This window comes from Bombina bombina, chromosome 1, assembly GCF_027579735.1.
Source record: "Bombina bombina isolate aBomBom1 chromosome 1, aBomBom1.pri, whole genome shotgun sequence".
NCBI classification, from domain to species: Eukaryota; Metazoa; Chordata; class Amphibia; order Anura; family Bombinatoridae; genus Bombina; species Bombina bombina.
In genome coordinates, this window is record NC_069499.1 from 1,465,761,473 (window position 1) to 1,465,782,737 (window position 21,265).

General features: G+C 41.3%; 1 protein-coding gene across 1 annotated transcript in view; it reads left to right on the forward strand.

Annotated features, from left to right (window-relative positions):
- Positions 1 to 21,265, forward strand: part of RPTOR (regulatory associated protein of MTOR complex 1) — a gene marked incomplete in the record, with an annotated part of 987,319 nt that overhangs the window by 738,952 nt on the left and 227,102 nt on the right. Inside the window, 1 exon segment of the mRNA XM_053706573.1 lies at positions 12,926 to 12,985. Coding sequence (XP_053562548.1) covers positions 12,926 to 12,985 — 60 coding nt within the window.

Sequence of the window (21,265 nt, forward strand, 5' to 3'; positions counted from 1 at the left end):
CAATTAGAAAGTTGTTAAAATTACATGCTCTATCTGAATCATGAAAGAAAAAAATTTGGTTTCAGTGTCCCTTTAAGGACAGAAGGCTTTAAATAAAAAAGAGAGTAGATTTCTCTTGTAAGATGTATCGAGTCCACGGATTCATCCATACTTGTGGGATATTCTCCTTCCCTACAGGAAGTGGCAAAGAGAGCACCCACAGCAGAGCTGTCTATATAGCTCCTCCCTTAGCTCCTCCCTTAGCTCCACCCCCCAGTCATTCTCTCTGCCTGCTTAACTGCTAGGAAGGGCAAAGTGAGTGTGGTGACAAAAATGTTAGTTTTTATTTTCTCAAGCAAAAGTTTATTTTAAATGGTACCGGTGTGTACTATTTACTCTCTGGCAGAAAAGAGGATGATGATCTTAGCATTTTGTAACTAAGATCCACTGCTGTTCTCACAAGGGCTGAAGAGTACAGGAAAACTTCAGTTGGGGGAACAGTTTGCAGGCTAAACTGCATTAAGGTATGTTCAGTCTTTTTTTTCTAGACAGACTGTTATTTCTTGAAAAGGCTGGCAATATCCCCATGAGGGAAAGGTAAGCTGTATTCAGTAAAAGAGGAATCCAAGCTTGCATAAAGGGCTCATAGTTACTGGTGACACTAATAGGAAAAAAACGTTTTGGTTTAGTTACAAATAAAACGTTTTTTTGAGGGACTTTAAGGGGTCTTTGTGGCTTGTTTAAGGGTTATTAACCCACATGGCTAGTTTAAGAAACACTCTGTGGTGTTTTTTAGGCCCCATAACTTCGAGTGAGGTGGGAGGGGCCTATTTTCAGTTGCACAGTTTATTTACCTCAGAAGCATACAGCTACTTCTCCAGAGATTCCTGCTGTATTTGAGGGCTGTAAAGAGGTTTTTTCCCCACAAATCGTTCCTAAAGGGCAGGTAGGTACCACAGCAGAGCTGTGGCAAGGTGCTGAACTTTATTTTATCAGTTTTGAAGTTTTTTCAATCCGGTTTTTGCATTAAGGGGTTAATTGTTTATTTGCATAGTTGTGTAAAGTTACTAAGGCTTTATGATGCTACTGTAAAAATGTTGTTGTGTTTACTGCTTTTTTACACTGTTTTGCAGAGTTTGTACAGCTTTTTTTCTCTTAAAGGCACAGTACCGTTTTTGTTTAAAGTGTTATTTACTTTGATTAAAGTGTTTACCAAGCTTGCTTGTTACATTACTAGCCTGTTTAACATGCCTGACACCAAGAAGAATCCTTCTTCTATGTGTTTAGAAGCCATTGTGGAACCCCCTCTTAGAATGTGTCCCACTTGCACTGATATGTCTATAAATTATAAAATTTAGCACTTAAAAATATTGCAATAGATGATTCTCAGAAGGAAATGAGGGTTTAGCATCTAGCTCTCCCTAAGTGTCACAACCAGTAACGCCCGCACAAGTGACGCCAAGTACCTCTAGTGCGTCTAATTCATTTACTTTACAAGATATGGCCACAGTTATGAATAAAACCCTCACAGAGGTTTTCTCTAAACTGCCTGGTTTACAAGGAAAGCGTGTCAGCTCTGGGTTAAGAACAAATGCTGAGCCGTCTGACACTTTAGTAGCCGTATCCGATATACCCTCACAATGTTCTGAAGTAGGGGTAAGGGAATTGTTATCTGAGGGAGAGATTTCTGATTCAGGAAAGACGCTCCCTCAGACAGATTCTGATATGACGGCCTTTAAATTTAAGCTTGAACACCTCCGCTTATTGCTCAAGGAGGTATTAGCTACTCTAGACGATTGTGACCCTATAGTAGTCCCAGAGAAATTGTGTAAAATGGACAGATACTTAGAGGTTCCTGTTTACACTGATGCTTTTCCAGTCCCTAAGAGGATTGTGACTATTGTTACTAAGGAGTGGGATAGACCAGGTATTCCGTTCGCTCCCCCTCCTGTTTTTAAGAAAATATTTCCCATATCTGACACCATACAGGACTCGTGGCAGACTGTTCCTAAGGTGGAGGGAGCTATTTCTACTATTGCTAAGCGTACAACTATTCCTATCGAAGACAGTTGTGCTTTCAAAGATCCTATGGATAAAAAGTTAGAGGGTCTCCTAAAGAAATTTTTTGTTCAGCAAGGTTTTCTTCTCCAACCTATTGCATGCATTGTTCCTGTAACTACTGCTGCTGCTTTCTGGTTTGAGGCTCTAGAAGAGGCTCTCCAGGTGGAGACTCCATTAGAGGATATTATGGATAGAATTAATGCCCTTAAGTTGGCTAATTCTTTCATTACAGATGCCGCTTTCCAAATGGCTAAATTAGCGGCAAAGAATTCAGGTTTTGCCATTTTAGCACGCAGGGCGTTATGGCTTAAGTACTGGTCTGCTGATGTGTCATCAAAATCTAAATTGTTGAACATCCCTTTCAAAGGAAAGACCCTATTCGGGCCTGCACTGAAAGAAATTATTTCAGACATCACTGGAGGGAAAGGCCATGCCCTCCCTCAGGATAAAACAAATAAGATGAGAACCAAACAAAATAATTTTCATTCCTTTCGGAACTTCAAGGATGGTCCCGCTTCAGCTTCCCCTGCAGCAAAGCAAGAGGGGAATTCTGTCCAATGCAAGTCAGTCTGGAGACTTAACCAGGCTTGGAACAAAGGTAAACAGGCCAAGAAGCCTCCTGCTGCTTCTAAGACAGCATGAAGGGGTAGCCCCGGATCAAGTAGGGGGCAGACTCTCTCTCTTTGCTCAGGCTTGGGCAAAGAGATGTTCACGTTTCCTTGGCTTTAGAAATTGTGTCCCAAGGATATCTTCTGGACTTCAAAGACTCCCCCCCCCCCCCCGAGGGGGATATTTCACATTTCTCAATTGTCTGCAAACCAGACAAAGAGAGAGGCGTTCTTACGCTGTGTAGAAGACCTACATACCATGGGAGTGATTTGCCCAGTTCCAAGAGCGGAACATGGGCTAGGTTTTGACTCCAACCTGTTTGTGGTTCCCAAAAAAGAGGGAACTTTCAGACCAATCTTGGATCTCAAAATTCTAAACAAATTCCTCAGAGTACCTTCTTTCAAGATGGAGACTATTCGGACTATTCTTCCTCTGATCTGATGACTTTCCAGCTAGCCAAGTCTCACACGGACATCGTGTTGGCTTTTCTGATATCTCACAGGTGGAATGAGAACATAAAAAAAGAGTTCTCTCGTCCCTCTCACAAGAGTTTCCTTCCTAGGGACTCTGATAGACTCGGTAGAAATGAAAATATTTTTGACGGAGGTCAGAAAAACAAAACTTTTAATCATTTGCTGAGCTCTACATTCCATTCCTCGGCCATCAGTGGCTCAGTGTATGGAGGTAATCGGACTTATGGTAGCGGCAATGGACATAGTTCCTTATGCCCGCCTACACCTCAGACCACTGCAACTATGCATGTTCAAACAGTGGAATGGGGATTATGCAGATTTATCTCCTCAACTGCATCTGGACCAAGAGACCAGAGATTCTCTTCTCTGGTGGTTGTCTCAGGACCACCTGTCTCAGGGAATATGTTTCCGCAGGCCAGAGTGGCTCATAGTAACGACAGATGCCAGCCTGCTAGGCTGGGGTGCAGTCTGGAAATCCCTGAAAGCACAGGGCTTATGGTCTCGGGAGGAATCTCTCCTCCCAATAAACATTCTATTACTGAGAGTGATATTCAATGCGCTTCAGGCGTGGCCTCAGCTAGCTGCGGCCAAATTCATCAGATTTCAGTCGGACAACATCACGACTGTAGCCTATATCAATCATCAAGGAGGAACACAGAGTTCTCTAGCGATGATGGAGGTAACCAAAATTATCTGATGGGCGGAGGATCACTCTTGCCATCTCTCAGGAATCCATATCCCAGGGGTAGAGAACTGGGAGGCGGATTTCCTAAGTCATCAGACTTTTCATCCGGGGGGGTGGGAGCTCCATCCGGAGGTATTTGCACAGCTGACTCAGCTATGGGGCACACCAGAATTGGATCTGATGGCGTCCCGACAGAATGCCAAACTTCCGCGTTATGGGTCCAGGTCCTGGGACCCCCAGGCGGTACTGATAGATGCTCTAGCAGTGCCCTGGTCCTTCAATCTGGCTTATGTATTTCCACCATTTCCTCTCCTCCCACGTCTGGTTCCCAGAATCAAGCAGGAGAGAGCTTCAGTGATTCTGATAGCGCCTGCGTGGCCACGCAGGACTTGGTATGCAGACCTGGTGGACATGTCATCTGTTCCACCGTGGACTCTGCCAATGAGGCAGGACCTTCTAATCCAAGGTCCGTTCAAGCATCCAAATCTAATTTCTCTGCGTCTGACTGCTTGGAGATTGAACGCCTAATTCTATCAAAGCGTGGTTTCTCTGAGTCGGTCATTGATACCCTGATTCAGGCTAGAAAGCCTGTCACCAGGAAAATCTATCATAAGATTTGGCGCAAATATCTTTGTTGGTGTGAATCCAAGGGTTACTCATGGAGTAAGATTAGGATTCCTAGAATTTTGTCTTTTCTCCAAGAAGGATTGGAGAAGGGATTATCAGCTAGTTCCTTAAAGGGACAAATATATGCTTTGTCTATTCTTTTACACAAACGTCTGGCAGATGTCCCAGACGTTCAAGCGTTTAGTCAGGCCTTGGTCAGGATCAACCTGTATTTAAACCTGTTGCTCCGCCATGGAGCCTAAACTTGGTTCTTAATGTTCTTCAAGGGGTTCCGTTTGAACCTATGCATTCCATAGATATTAAGCTTCTATCTTGGAAAGTTTTGTTTTTAGTAGCTATCTCTTCGGCTCCAAGAGTTTGAGTTATCTGCTTTACAGTGTGACTCACCTTATCTTATTTTCCATGCAGATAAGGTGGTTTTACGTACCAAACCTGGATTCCTTCCTAAGGTTGTTTCTAATATGAATATCAATCAGGAAATTGTTGTTCCTTCGCTGTGTCCTAATCCTTCTTCAAAGAAGGAACGTCTGTTGCACAATCTTGATGTGGTTCATGCTTTAAAGTTCTACTTACAAGCAATCAAAGATTTCCGTCAAACATCTTCATTGTTTGTTGTCTATTCTGGTAAGCGGAGAGGTCAAAAGGCTACGGCTACCTCTCTTTCTTTTTGGCTGCAAAGCATCATCCGTATGGCTTATGAGACTGCTGGCCAGCAGCCTCCTGAAAGAATTACTGCTCATTCTACTAGAGCAGTGGCTTCCACATGGGCTTTTAAAAATGAGGCTTCTGTTGAACAGATTTGTAAGGCGGCGACTTGGTCTTCGCTTCATACTTTTTCCAAATTTTCCAAATTCGATTCTTTTGCTTCTTCAGAGGCTATTTTTGGGAGAAAGGTTCTACAAGCAGTGGTGCCTTCCGTTTAAGGAACCTGTCTTGTCCCTCCCTACATCCGTGTCTTAAAGCTTTGGTATTGGTATCCCACAAGTATGGATGAATCCGTGGACTCGATACATCTTACAAGAGAAAACAGAATTTATGCTTACCTGATAAATTTCTTTCTCTTGTGATGTATCGAGTCCACGGCCCGCCCTGTGTATTTAAGACAGGTAGTATATTTTTATTTCAAAACTTCAGTCACCACTGCACCCTATAGTTTCTCCTTTTTCTTCCTAGCCTTCGGTCGAATGACTGGGGGGTGGAGCTAAGGGAGGAGCTATATAGACAGCTCTCTCTGCCACTTCCTGTAGTGAAGGAGAATATCCCACAAGTATGGATGAATCCATGGACTCGATACATCACAAGAGAAAGAAATTTATCAGGTAAGCATAAATTCTGTTTTGTCTATTTGTTCTTACCTGCTGTTAACAATGATAGTTTTATGCAAACAATTAAAAGTTCCATGCCTGTTGTAAAATGGATGTGTGTCTCTAGAATAGACTCTATTTGTAGGGCTACAAAAGGTGGTGAAAGTCCAAAAGTCATACTTGTGGGGATTATACTCTAATTTTTATATAACTGCATGTAATAGACACTACTGTAGTGACTAATATGCACATATACTGTTCTAAAAATTAAGTATAAAACCTTTTAAAATCTTAATTAAAAGCTCCCAGTTTAGCATTGTTGATGAGGTTAGGCAGGGACACCCAGTAAAAGGGGCTGGGAAAACAAGAAGAGCAGACTCTCCCCCCTCCCATGCTTATGAAAAGACAGGTAACATAAAGAGAAGGCAGGAGGAGTCAGTAAATGCATGTACTGTATACATCTGACACTGTGGGGCTTGGTTAGGAGTCTGAAAATCAGCACAATGTTTTGTTTTTAAAAGTAAGCAAAACTATACATTTTTACAAAAACACTACCAGATGGGCTATATAAATGGATCATCTACAAAACATTTATGCAAAGAAAGAACTAATGTACAATGTCCCTTTAATAACTTATTTTAAATGTGTTCTGACACCTGTAACTCATTTTAAATGTAATCTGACACCTGTAACTCCCCCAGCTCAGCTTTACAATCCTTTTATGGATCATCCTATGCATTCCTATCAGTCTAATGCTGCTCTTGCCTCTAAAGGAATCTGCCTTTCCTCTGTTTGCTCTATATAGGGGAGTTCTTCAGATTTTGCTCCAGGATTTAAAGGGATAGTATACTGTAAAATAGTTTTTCCCTTAATGTGTTTACAATTGCTTTTTTTTACCAACTGCAGAGTAAAAATGTATGAAAATTAGCTTTTTAAGGTTTGTGTATATTAAAGCTCTGATTTTGTGTTTTGAAGCCACAACCTAATAAAATGGGTTGAGCTTGTAGGTATAATCAAATCTCATTACTTTATCACATTGTGTACATATACAATCTTCTTTATATTATATCTGTCCATAAATCAATCACCAGTACTTGGAGAGAACAATGGAAAATCAACATTTTATTACCTTATCTCTGCTATATCCCACTGGGAGTGTAATTTCTTCTGCTGGCTGTGTTTACAAAACTCATCTATAGCTGGGACCTGCGGCCACAAACTTTCAGAATAGCTGGGGGTACCACATGTTAAATCAACTATTTCAAATGCCAATATAAGGGTAAAGGAGCTACCTGTAAACAATTTAATACACTCCAGCAGGTGAAGTGGATCATTGGGAACAAATTAAAGGGGAGAAAAAATTTGAGTAAACTGTCCCTTTAAGGATTTTGTGCACTCAACTATTTCTGAGCTGCATGCGGCTATGCTGCCTCCATGTAAGCGCAGGAGGTCTGTTTCTGACATCCTACCTTCTAGCATTTCTGAACCAAATCAGATCAGCTAAGCAGTCTCTCAATGTTTTAGGCTCTGACTCCTCAGATCTCTTCTGAGGGTAAAATAACTTCAGATGATCATGAGTCTCTAATCAGGATGCAGATTCCTCCTCTTTCGTGTTTAAATTTCAACATCTTTGATCTCTTTTGAGGAAGGTTTTATGTACTTTGTGTCCAAGATCCTAAAGCTCCTGAGGAAAAAAATATTAAGCAATAGGATTTGATTTTCTCCTGAGTTTTTTGTTTTTGTTTCTAGAGGCCATTTCTTAAATAATTACTAAAGAGTGGTCTAAGCCTGGTATTCCTTTTATTCCAGCTTTAAAATTGAAAAATAAGTTTCTTTTACCTGCTTCTAACCTAGAACTTTGGGAACTATCCCCAAGGTGGATGGTGCTATAATCGACTTTAGCTAAATGCACTACTTTTCCTTTAGAGGATTGTACTTCTTTCTAATGCCCTATGGATAGAAAATTGGAGTCCTTCCATAGAAAGGCTTTTCAGCAAACAGGTTTTCTTTTCATGCCAGTGATTAGTATCGCTTGTGTTGCTGTAGCTTCTACTCTTTCATACAACAGTTTATCAGAGCAGCTTTTAGTTGATTCTGTTGATGATTTCCAACATTGCGTGACACTTCTAAGGTCAGCTTATGCTTTAATTTGTGATGCTATTGTTGGCATTATTAGGACTAACACTAAGAATATGTAGTTAGCAGTTTTGACCGGAAGGGCCTCATTAAAATCATTCTCAGCTGACATGGTTTCCAAATCTAGACTTTTATCTCTCCCTTTTCAGGGAAAGATTTTGTTTGGGCCTGGTCTTGATGCTATTATTTCTTTCATACAGGTGGTGAGAGTACATGATCCATTTCTCCTGGGCATTACTCTTCCCTGCCACTAGGAGGAGGCAAAGATTCCCGAACTCCAAGAGCTTTATAAAACCCCTCCCATCTCATTGGTAACTCAGTCTTGTCTTTGCCTCTGCTGGAGGAAGGTGAGGAATGAAGGTGTGCATTTGATTCTTCAGTGAGAAGAGTTCTCAGATTGAGTTGAGGCCCATTTCCTCTCTTATTGCAGTCTTTGACAGAGGGATGTATTTGTAGTATGGGTAGTGGCATATTTTTCACCTGTTGGGATTTAGTCAAAAGCTTTCCACTGGTGTTGCAGGGACTTGTCCTTTGTCACCTCCTGTTTGGTTATCGATATACTCCTATTCCAGATGTTATGTTTCAGCACTGGTTTGGCTTCCTACAGGTCTCCTGCAATACCAGGCTGCCTATTGGTAAGTTCTATATTTAAATTTTTTCGGCACTCTGTAAGCCTCTTAGGTTATTTTAATATATATATATAGTGGATATAAAAAGTCTACACACCCCTGTTAAAATGCCAGGCTTCTGTGATGTAAAAAAATGAGACAAAGATAAATCATTTCAGAACTTTTTCCACCTTTAATGTGACCTATAAACTGTACAACTCAATTGAAAAACAAACTGAAATCTTTTAGGTAAAGGGAAATACAAATAAAAAACTAAAATAATATGGTTGCATAAGTGTGAACACCCTTTTATAACTGGGGATGTAACTGTGTTCAGAATTAAGCAATCACATTCAAAATCATGTTAAATAGGAATCAGTACACACCTGGCATCATTTAAAGTGCCTCTGATTAACCCCAAATAAAGTTCAGCTGTCCTAGTAGGTCTTTCCTGACATTTTGTTAGTCGCATCCTACAGCAAAAGCCATGGTCCGCAGAGAGCTTCTAAAACATCAGAGGGATCTCATTGTTAAAAGGTATCAGTCAGGAGAAGGGTACAAAAGAATTTCCAAGGCATTAGATATACCTGAAATTTAAATTATGTTTTTTTTGTTATCCGATTCAGATGCCCCAGTCAGTATTGTGGATATGAGTTTCTGCATGGTTGATGTGTAGCTGTGTAGAGATTTCATCACCTGAATAGCAGGTGTCCAAATGCATACCGTATGTTTTAGGTTGAAAGTGATACTTGGTTTTCTTTATAAACTTCCATTTGTCCGTCAGGTTTGCTGTGTCATTACATATTCTAGTGACTTGTTATATTCAAACTATTTTATCTAGCAGGTTAAAGTGATGGTAAACTTGACTTGTTTTAAAATCAGGTCCGGAATAAGCAATACTTTACAGGGACTTAAATTGATCAGTACTAATAAAGATGCGCTGTAACTTAACTTTTAATACATTCTAATACCTTGTGACCTGGCCACTCACTTCAAAACTCATATTTTTTGTGAGCTAACAGTTTGAACTGTTTTCCAATCTGCGCTCTAGATACCAAAATAGTGCCGTATGGCTAGAGCACTGATTGGACAGCAGTTCAAACTGTTCGCTCACAAAAAAATTAGCTTTGAAGTGGGCAGCCGGAGTGCAGGGTTACAGCACATCTTCATTAGAAGTGATAATTAAAGTCAATATAAAATATTGCTTAGATTCCGGACCTGATTTTAAAACATTTTTACCATCAATTTAATGCTACTCAGTACAGTGTGCACTGCAGTATGTTCCAGCTGTGGCCAGTCCACTATATGTCCTAAGGTGTATGCTTCATAATCAACTCTACCCACTATTTAGACCTGCTATTAACCCCTTAATGACCACCGCACTTTTCCATTTTCTGTCCGTTTGGGACCAAGGCTATTTTTACATTTTTGCGGTGTTTGTGTTTAGCTGTAATTTTCCTCTTGCTCATTTACTGTACCCACACATATTATATACAGTTTTTCTCGCCATTAAATGGACTTTCCAAAGATACCATTATTTTCATCATATCTTATAATTTATTATAAAAAAAATTATAAAATATGAGAAAAAAATGGAAAAAAAACACACTTTTTCTAACTTTGACCCCCAAAATCTGTTACACATCTACAACCACTAAAAAACACCCATGCTAAATATTTTCTAAATTTTGTCCTGATTTTAGAAATACCCAATGTTTACACGTTCTTTGCTTTTTTTGCAAGTTATAGAGCCATAAATACAAGTAGCACTTTGCTATTTCCAAACCATTTTATTCAAGATTAGCGCTAGTTACATTGGGACACTGATATCTTTCAGGAATCCCTGAATATCCCTTGACATGTATATATTTTTTTTTAGAAGACATCCCAAAGTATTGATCTAGGCCAATTTTGGTATATTTCATGCCACCATTTCACCGCCAAATGCGATCAAATACAAAAAATTGTTCACTTTTTCACAAACTTTCGGTTTCTCACTGAAATTATTTACAAACAGCTTGTGCAATTATGGCATAAATGGTTGTAAATTTTTCTCTGGGATCCCCTTTTTTCAGAAATAGCAGACATATATGGCTTTGGCATTGCTTTTTGGTAATTAGAAGGCCGCTAAATGCCGCTGCGCACCACACGTGTATTATGCCCAGCAGTGCAGGGGTTAATTAGGGAGCTTGTAGGGAGGTTGTAGGGTTAATTTTAGCTTTAGTCTAGTGTAGCAGACAACCCAAAGTATTGATCTAGGCCCATTTTGGTATATTGCATGCCCCCATTTCACCGCCAAATGCGATCAAATAAAAAAAAAAGTTCCCTTTTTCACAAACTTTTTGTTTCTCACTGAAATTATTTACAAACAGCTTGTGCAATTATGGCATAAATGGTTGTAATTTTTTCTCTGTGATCCCCTTTGTTCAGAAATAGCAGACACATATGGCTTTGGCGTTGCTTTTTGGTACTTAGGCCGCTAAATGCGCATCACACGTATTATGGGTAGCAGTGAAGGGGTTAATTAGGTAGCTTGTAGGGAGCTTGCAGGGTTAATTTTAGCTTTAGTGTAGAGCTTAGCCTCCCACCTGAAACATCAGACCCCCTGATCCCTCCCAAACAGCTCTCTTCCCTCCCCCACCCCACAATTGTCCCCGCCATCTTAAGTACTGGCAGAAACTCTGCCAGTACTAAAATAAAAGCTATATTTGGGCTTTTTTTAAAAAAAAAAGGCATATTTACATATGCTGCTCTGTAGGACCCCCCTTTAGCCCCCAACCTGACTGATCCCCCACCAAACATCTCTCTAACTCTCCCCTCTGTCTTAATGGCCGCCATCTTGGGTACTGGCAGCTGTCTGCCAGTACCCAGTTTAGAATAAAATTGCTGATATTTTTTAATCTTTCCCCTTTTCTGTAGTGTAGCTCCCTGCCCCACCAAAGACCAACCCCCCACCCCCTCCTAGATACTTTCTATTTATATTTTTTTTAAATTAAAATACCCCTTATTCAAACTTTTAAAAAGTTATATTTTCTGTAGTGTAGCGTTCCCACCCGCTCCCGCCCCGTGCACGCGCCCGCCCGTGCGTGCCCCCATCGGCCCTGCCCCCGATCCCGCCCCCCTCTACATTACCCGGCCCATCGATGGCCGCCCACCCGCCTCCCAAGTCGGCTCCCACCCACCAACGATACCGGCCATCGATGTCCGGTGCAGAGAGGGCCACAGAGTGGCTCTCTCTGCATCGGATGGCCATCTAGAGTTATTGCAGGATGCCTCCATATCGAGGCATCACTGCAATAACCGGAAAGCAGCTGGAAGTGAGCAGGATCGCTTCCAGCTGCTTTCCACACCGAGGATTTGCAGGGTACGTTCTCAGGCGTTAACTGCCTTTTTTTTGAGGACGTACCCTGCACGTCCTCGGTCGTTAAGAGGTTAATGGGAACTTCCCTGCAAACCATTTGCACTAAGGCTATATATGATTTTAAAACATTACCTATTGTAGACAACACACTGTGAAATCTAATGGAATTCAGGCACGCAGTCTGCATAAAACGCCAGCTCACAGGCTACAGTTTAGCATAAAGCTTTTGCATAAACTGTTCAGTATATCTGAAGCCAAGCAGCAGCTTTCCTCACACCATTTAGGCTGCATACATTATAAGTCAGCTATAAAATTATGGCCTTTGTATTCCACATATTCTCACACAGCTTACTGTATTTTTGATAATTGGAAAATAATTTTAGTTATATCAAATTCCTAATTACAATGTGTTTTGTTCTTCATGTACAGATCATTTTTATAGTATTCATATGGTTGTGCATACCATAATGCAGTCTTACTGGACTTTACAAAGATATTTTGCTGCATACAGAAATAATGCGCCTGATATATAAATGTATTTTGGGGTTGGATTCGCTCTTGAGATTTCTATGTTTTGGCCACTGCTGTGTTGAATTAAACCGGCCTTTTAAAGAGCTTAAAGTGCAAAAAGATTATTATTTAATGTGCTGTAGTGTCATTTATTATCACACTATTGTTTGCATATTATGTGTTTAAAAAGGGGTTAGACACACAGTTCCAGAGCAGCAATGCTCTACTGGGACATCTGGTTAGTCAATGACAAGAGCCATATGAGTGTACCCACCAATCACTAGCTAGCTTTTAGTAGTGCATTGCTGCGCCTTCGCCTACCGAGGTATGCTTTTCAAAATATGATACCAAGGGAATTAAGCAAATTTGACAGTAGAAGTAAATTGTAAAGTCTGTCTTGAACTACCTACGTGTGTCCCTTTTAAAGCCTAGTAAGGATACCGAACAACAGAATACTAGTTTCTCAAGGAACAGACTAAACCCCTTATTTAGTAATATAAAGCGTTGCTTTGGTCTTTCGTTCCATTCTTTGATGTTTGGACCTCAGAATCACACTCTTTTCTTTCCTGCAGGTTTTGTATGCAAAAAAGTGTACGACTGGTGCCTGGCGTCACTTTAGACCTCATAGAAAAGTAAGTACAAAACATGTTCTGTCAATAATATGCTACACTTTCATTCACCTACCATCCTCCAGCCAACTTTCTGTGCCCTGCATTCCACCTTCTATCCCCTTGTTGCTTTTCTTTCAACACACCTCCTTTTTTTCTTCCCCCATCTCAATTCTCTTTGTGTGTCTTTAGTTTTTTTATCTTTATCATTTTTTTTCCAGCACCAATTTGTTTTGAAGCCATAGCTTTGTACTATTATTTGCTGGTTTTGTTACTTGTTTATATTTTTTTTTTACCTTTTTTATTTTCATTTGGTTTAAAATAAATCTCACAGATGGTTACAGGTTTTGTCACAATTGTGTAACAGATCTCATTGTCTGAATTAATAATGTGTCATGAAGGGGTTAACTTGCCTAATTAATATCCTTTGTGTCTTTCACCGAAAGAGAAGCGATAACGTGTGGATAATTATATTTGAAGGAGAGTTTTCTTAGAGGAGCTGCAAGTTTGTATTAATTATAGGCATTTATGAATGTTTGCAAAAGATAACACATCATTGAATTGTGGGCAGCTTTCTGGAGCGCGTTAAGTACTTTTTCTTTCCTAAGATATGGAGAGTCCACAACGTCATCAATTACTAGTGGGAATATCACTCCTGGCCAGCAGGAGGAGGCAAAGAGCACCACAGCAAAGCTGTTAAGTGTCACTCCCCTACCCATAATCCCCAGTCATTATCTTTGCCTCTGTCAATGGTGGAGCTGAAGTTTGGTGTCTGAAGAAATTAATTCCTTTTTTGAATACTTTTCCCTGCAAGCAAGGATTTGGGGTTTAGCTTAGTCCACGTTAATCTCTTCAGTAGAGTAGTGGTTGCATTTAAGCAGTTAGGAAGTTGTGAGAATGTCCTTGCTGTTTCCTAACATATTGCTGCCCTAGTATAGTAAGCCAGAGTAGGTTTACTCTCTTCTTTCTTTTTTCTACAGGTCTCTGAAAGGAGTATTTGTCCTTTCACGCCTTGTAGGCTGTCATCCTGACAGATGACTCATTTTAGGACCAGTGTTTCTCTTGTTAAGTGTATCCAGTCCACGGATCATCCATTACTTGTGGGATATTCTCCTTCCCAACAGGAAGTTGCAAGAGGATCACCCACAGCAGAGCTGCTATATAGCTCCTCCCCTAACTGTCATATCCAGTCATTCTCTTGCAAGCCTCAACCAAGATGGAGGTCGTAAGAGGAGTGTGGTGTTTTATACTTAGTTTATTCTTCAATCAAAAGTTTGTTATTTTTAAATGGTGCCGGAGTGTACTGTTTATCTCAGGCAGTATTTAGAAGAAGAATCTGCCTGCGTTTTCTATGATCTTAGCAGAATTAACTAAGATCCATGGCTGTTCTCACATATTCTGAGGAGTGAGGTAACTTCAGAGAGGGAATGGCGTGCAGGTTTTCCTGCAATAAGGTATGTGCAGTTAATATTTTTCTAGGGATGGAATTTGCTAGAAAATGCTGCTGATACCGAACTAATGTAAGTAAAGCCTTAAATGCAGTTATAGCGACTGGTATCAGGCTTATTAATAGAGATACATACTCTTATAAAAATGTAATATAAAATGTTTGCTGGCATGTTTAATCGTTTTTATATGTATTTGGTGATAAAACTTATTGGGGCCTAGTTTTTTTCCACATGGCTGGCTTGAATTTTGCCTAGTAACAGTTTCCTTAGGCTTTCCACTGTTGTAATATGAGTGGGAGGGGCCTTTTTTAGTGCTTTTCTGTGTAGCTAAAAATACTGACAGAGACATTCAGCTTCTTCCTGCATGATCCAGGACATCTCTGGAGGGCTCAAAGGGCTTCAAAGTCGTTTTTGAGGGAGGTAAAAAGCCACAGTAGAGCTGTGGCAGTTGTTGTGACTGTTTGAAAAAAACAAAACAAAAAAAAAACGTTTTTGTCTTTTATTATTCAGTATTGGGTATTAAGGGGTTAATCATCCATTTGCAAGTGGGTGCAATGCTCTGCTAACTTGTTACATACACTGTAAAAATTTTGTTAGTGTAACTGCCTTTTTTCACTGTTATTTCAAATTTTGACAAAATTTGTGTTTCTTAAAGGTGCAGTAACATTTTTTATATTGCTTGTAAACTTGTTTAAAGTGTTTTCCAAGTTTGCTAGTCTCATTGCTAGTCTGTTTAAACATGTCTGACACAGAGGAAACTACTTGTTCATTATGTTTGAAAGCCATGGTGGAGCCCCATATTTCACCTTAAACAGTAAAGATCAGTCTTTAACTATAAAATAAATATCACCAGAAGATTCTGACGAGGGGGAAGTTATGCCGACTAACTCTCCCCACGTGTCAGACCCTTCGCCTCCCGCTCAGGGGATGCACGCTAATATGGCGCCAATAACATCAGGGACGCCCATAGCGATTACCTTGCAGGACATGGCTGCAATCATGAATAATACCCTGTCAGAGGTATTATCCAGGTTGCCTGAATTAAGAGGCAAGCGCGATTGCTCTGGGGTTAGGAGAAATACAGAGCGCGCAGATGCTGTGGGCCATGTCTGATACTGCGTCACAATATGCAGATCATGAGGACGGAGAGCTTCAGTCTATGGGTGACATCTCTGATTCGGGGAATCCTGATTCAGAGATTTCTAATTTTAAATTTAAGCTTGAGAACCTCCGTGTGTTGCTTGGGGAGGTATTAGCTGCTCTGAATGACTGTAACACAGTTGCAGTACCAGAGAAATTGTGTAGGCTGGATAAATACTATGCGGTACCGGTGTGTACTGATGTTTTTCCTATACCTAAAAGGCTTACAGAAATTATTAGCAAGGAGTGGGATAGACCGGGGGTGCCTTTTTCCCCACCTCCTATATTTAGAAAAAGGTTTCCAATAGACGCCACTACACGGGACTTATGGCAGACGGTCCCTAAGGTGGAGGGAGCAGTTTCTACTTTAGCAAAGCGTACTACTATCCCGGTTGAGGACAGTTGTGCTTTTTCAGATCCAATGGATAAAAAATTGGAGGGTTACCTTAAGAAAATGTTTATTCAACAAGGTTTTATTTTACAGCCCCTTGCATGCATTCCGCCTGTCACGGCCGCGGCAGCATTCTGGTTTGAGGCCCTGGAAGAGGCCATCCATACAGCTCCATTGACTGAAATTATTGACAAGCTTAGAACACTTAAGCTAGCTAACTCATTTGTTTCTGATGCCATTGTTCATTTGACTAAACTTAACGGCTAAGAATTCCGGATTCGCCATCCAAGCGCGTAGGGCGCTATGGCTTAAATCCTGGTCAGCTGACGTGACTTCGAAGTCTAAATTACTCAACATTCCTTTCAAGGGGCAGACCTTATTCGGGCCTGGTTTGAAGGAAATTATTGCTGACATTACTGGAGGAAAGGGTCACACCCTTCCTCAGGACAGGGCCAAAGCAAAGGCCAAACAGTCTAATTTTTGTGCCTTTCAAAATTTCAAGGCAGGTGCAGCATCAACTTCCTCCGCTTCAAAACAAGTGGGAACTTTTGCTCAATCTAAGCAGGCCTGGAAACCTAACCAGTCCTGGAACAAAGGCAAGCAAGCCAGAAAGCCTGCTGCTGCCTCTAAGACAGCATGAAGGAACGGCCCCCTATCCGGCGACGGATCTAGTAGGGGGCAGACTTTCTCTCTTCGCCCAGGCGTGGGCAAGAGATGTTCAGGATCCCTGGGCGTTGGAGATCATATCTCAGGGATATCTTCTGGACTTCAAAGCTTCCCCTCCACAAGGGAGATTTCATCTTTCAAGGCTATCTGCCATCTTTCAAAATGGAAATTATTCGGACCATCCTACCCATGATCCAAGAAGGTCAGTACATGACCACAGTGGACTTAAAGGATGCCTACCTTCACATACCGATTCACAAAGATCATCATCGGTTTCTAAGGTTTGCCTTTCTAGACAGGCATTACTAATTTGTAGCTCTTCCCTTCGGGTTGGCTACAGCCCAGAGAATCTTTACAAAGGTTCTGGGCTCACTTCTGGCGGTTCTAAGACCGCGAGGCATAGCGGTGGCTCCGTATCTAGACGACATCCTGATACAGGCGTCAAGCTTTCAAGTTGCCAAGTCTCATACAGAGATAGTTCTGGCATTTCTGAGGTCGCACGGGTGGAAAGTGAACGAGGAAAAGAGTTCTCTATCCCCACTCACAAGAGTCTCCTTCTTAGGGACTCTTATAGATTCTGTAGAAATGAAAATTTACCTGACGGAGTCCAGGTTATCAAAACTTCTAAATGCTTGCCGTGTTCTTCACTCCATTCCGCGCCCTTCGGTAGCTCAGTGTATGGAGGTAATCGGCTTAATGGTAGCGGCAATGGACATAGTGCCATTTGCGCGCCTTCATCTCAGACCGCTGCAATTATGCATGCTGAGTCAGTGGAATGGGGATTACACAGATTTGTCCCCTCTGCTAAATCTGGATCAAGAGACCAGAGATTCTCTTCTCAGGTGGTTGTCTCGGGTACACCTGTCCAAGGGTATGACCTTTCGCAGGCCAGATTGGACAATTGTAACAACAGATGCCAGCCTTCTAGGTTGGGGTGCAGTCTGGAATTCCCTGAAGGCACAGGGATCGTGGACTCAGGAGGAGAAACTCCTTCCAATAAATATTCTGGAGTTAAGAGCGATATTCAATGCTCTTCTGGCTTGGCCTCAGTTAGCAACACTGAGGTTCATCAGATTTCAGTCGGACAACATCACGACTGTGGCTTACATCAACCATCAAGGGGGAACCAGGAGTTCCCTAGCGATGTTAAAAGTCTCAAAAATAATTCGCTGGGCAGAGTACCACTCTTGCCACCTGGCAGCAATCCATATCCCAGGCATGGAGAACTGGGAGGCGGATTTTCTAAGTCGTCAGACTTTCCATCCGGGGGAGTGGGAACTCCATCCGGAGGTGTTTGCTCAGTTGATTCATCGTTGGGGCAAACCAGAGTTGGATCTCATGGCGTCTCGCCAGAACGCCAAGCTTCCTTGTTACGGATCCAGGTCCAGGGACCCAGAAGCGACGCTGATAGATGCGCTAGCAGCGCCTTGGTTCTTCAACCTGGCTTATGTGTTTCCACCGTTTCCTCTGCTCCCTCGACTGATTGCCAAAATCAAACAGGAGAGAGCATCGGTGATTCTGATAGCACCTGAGTGGCCACGCAGGACTTGGTATGCAGACCTAGTGGACATGTCATCCTTTCCACCATGGACTCTGCCTCTAAGACAGGACCTTCTGATACAAGGTCCTTTCAATCATCCAAATCTAATTTCTCTGAGACTGACTGCATGGAGATTGAACGCTTGATTCTATCAAAGCGTGGCTTCTCCGAGTCAGTCATTGATACTTTAATACAGGCACGAAAGCCTGTTACTAGGAAAATCTACCACAAGATATGGAGTAAATATCTTTATTGGTGTGAATCCAAGACTTACTCATGGAGTAAAGTTAGGATTCCTAGAATATTGTCTTTTCTCCAAGAGGGCTTGGACAAAGGATTATCAGCTAGTTCCTTAAAGGGACAGATTTCTGCTCTGTCTATTCTTTTGCACAAGCGTCTGGCAGAGGTTCCAGACGTCCAGGCATTTTGCCATGCTTTGGTTAGATTTAAGCCTGTGTTTAAAACTGTTGCTCCCCCCGTGGAGCTTAAACTTGGTTCTTAAGGTTCTTCAAGGAGTTCCGTTTGAACCCCTTCATTCCATTGATATTAAACTTTTATCTTGGAAAGTTCTGTTTTTGATGGCTATTTCCTCGGCTCGGAGAGTCTCTGAGCTATCTGCCTTACAATGTGATTCTCCCTATCTGATTTTTCATGCAGATAAGGTAGTTCTGCGTACCAAACCTGGGTTTTTACCTAAGGTGGTTTCTAACAAGAATATCAATCAAGAGATTGTTGTTCCATCGTTGTGCCCTAATCCTTCTTCAAAGAAGGAACGTCTTTTACATAATCTGGACGTAGTCCGTGCCTTGAAGTTTTACTTACAAGCTACTAAGGATTTTCGTCAAACATCTTTCCTGTTTGTCGTTTACTCTGGACAGAGGAGAGGTCAAAAAGCTTCGGCAACCTCTCTTTCCTTTTGGCTTCGGAGCGTAATAAGCCTAGCCTATGAGACTGCTGGACAGCAGCCCCCTGAAAGGATTACAGCTCATTCTACTAGAGCTGTGGCTTCCACCTGGGCCTTCAAAAATGAGGCCTCTGTTGAACAGATTTGCAAGGCTGCGACTTGGTCTTTGCTTCACACTTTTTCAAAATTTTACAAATTTGATACTTTTGCTTCTTCGGAGGCTGTGTTTGGGAGAAAGGTTCTTCAGGCAGTGGTTCCTTCCGCTTAATCCTGTCTTGTCCCTCCCATCATCCGTGTACTTTAGCTTTGGTATTGGTATCCCACAAGTAATGGATGATCCGTGGACTGGATACACTTAACAAGAGAAAACATAATTTATGCTTACCTGATAAATTTATTTCTCTTGTAGTGTATCCAGTCCACGACCCGCCCTGTCCTTTTAAGGCAGGTCTAAATTTTAATTAAACTACAGTCACCACTGCACCCTATGGTTTCTCCTTTCTCTGTTTGTTTTCGGTCGAATGACTGGATATGACAGTTAGGGGAGGAGCTATATAGCAGCTCTGCTGTGGGTGATCCTCTTGCAACTTCCTGTTGGGAAGGAGAATATCCCACAAGTAATGGATGATCCGTGGACTGGATAAACTACAAGAGAAATAAATTTATCAGGTAAGCATAAATTATGTTTTTTCTGTGGTTTCTGGCGATGGCTCTTATGGTCCTAATTGTTGGATGGTTACTTGGTCCTCCTAACAATTTTTAGATTATTTTGCTTCTGTTAAAGCAGTTTTTGGTAGATTGTTTTTTTTCAGGCTGTGGTGCCCCCCCCCCCCCCCCCCCCCCCCCCCCCCCCCCCGTTAGCATTTAGTGTCCTCTATAGCTTGGGTATTGTTTTCCTAAAAGTAATGAATGCAGCTGTGGACTCTCCCTGTATTTAGAAGGAAAACATAAATTATGACTTACTAGATAATTTCCGTTCCTTCAATACAGGGAGAGTCCACAGCTCCCGCCCGTGCTCTCCGGTGGATGTCCCTATATTTAAGTTGTTTTCTTCTGGCACCTTTTTCACCCTGATATTTCTCCTACTGTTCCTTGTCCCCTCGGCAGAATGACTGGTGGATGAGGGAAATGGGGGACGTATTTAAGCCTTTGGCTTTCTTTGCCTCCTGGTGGCCAGGTTATGTATTCCCAAAAGTAATGAATGCAGCTGTGGACTCTCACTGTATCGAAGGAAAGAAAATGATCTGGTAAGTCATAATTTGTTTTATTCCATTTTCCTTTGGTCGAATGACTGGGGATTATGGGTAGGGGAATGACACTTAACAGCTTTGCTGTGGTTCTCTTTGCCTCCTCCTGCTGGCCAGGAGTGATATTCCCACTAGTTTTTGATGAAGTTGTGGGCTCTCCATATCCGGAAATAAATACATTTATCAGGTAAGCATAAATTTTGTTTTTACTAAGGTTACTACAGCTAGATGCTGAAGTCATAGATTTACCTTTTGCTTAATAGTTATTGGTTTGAGATAAGTTTTTGCTGTAATGATAAATATATTTATGTTCAATTATGGGTTTTTTTTTTGCATTATTGAAGTGAATTAATTCAATAGATTCAATAAGATAATCTAAAAGCCTCCTTGTTCTCCTTATTTATATTTTTGCTGTAATTATTTGTAGAGGTTACATGAATAAATGGTTTCTGCTTATTATTTGTGAGATGGTACCTTTAAATTGCCATAGCATAGCTAACCCTTTACAGATCAGTGACGTTACCTCCGTGTATGGGAATTGTATGAGCCACAAAGCCTCTTCAGGCATTGTTCTACCACTTGATTATTTGGGGAGCTTGGAAAGCACTGGGCTCAGCACGCCTGCGAAAGAAGCTGTTAAATTCTTCCTATAATGTAATTATGTCAATGAGAAAAATTCAAATAGCAACTCACTGCAGAGAACGTAAGACCCAATTCTATGAAGATGCAGCTGGAGTGAACGTGTACTGCAGAGAGAAATGCACAAGCACAATACCCCTAATTTGTAGAGAGCATTATTTTATATATATACAGTATATATATATATATATATATATATATATATATATATATATACAGACACACATTATGAAAGATGCACATTACAGTCTAGATTAACGTGCATCTTCTATACACTGCTGTGTTTGACAGTGTTTGTAAGTGCTTCTAATTTTATTTTGTTTGGCAGA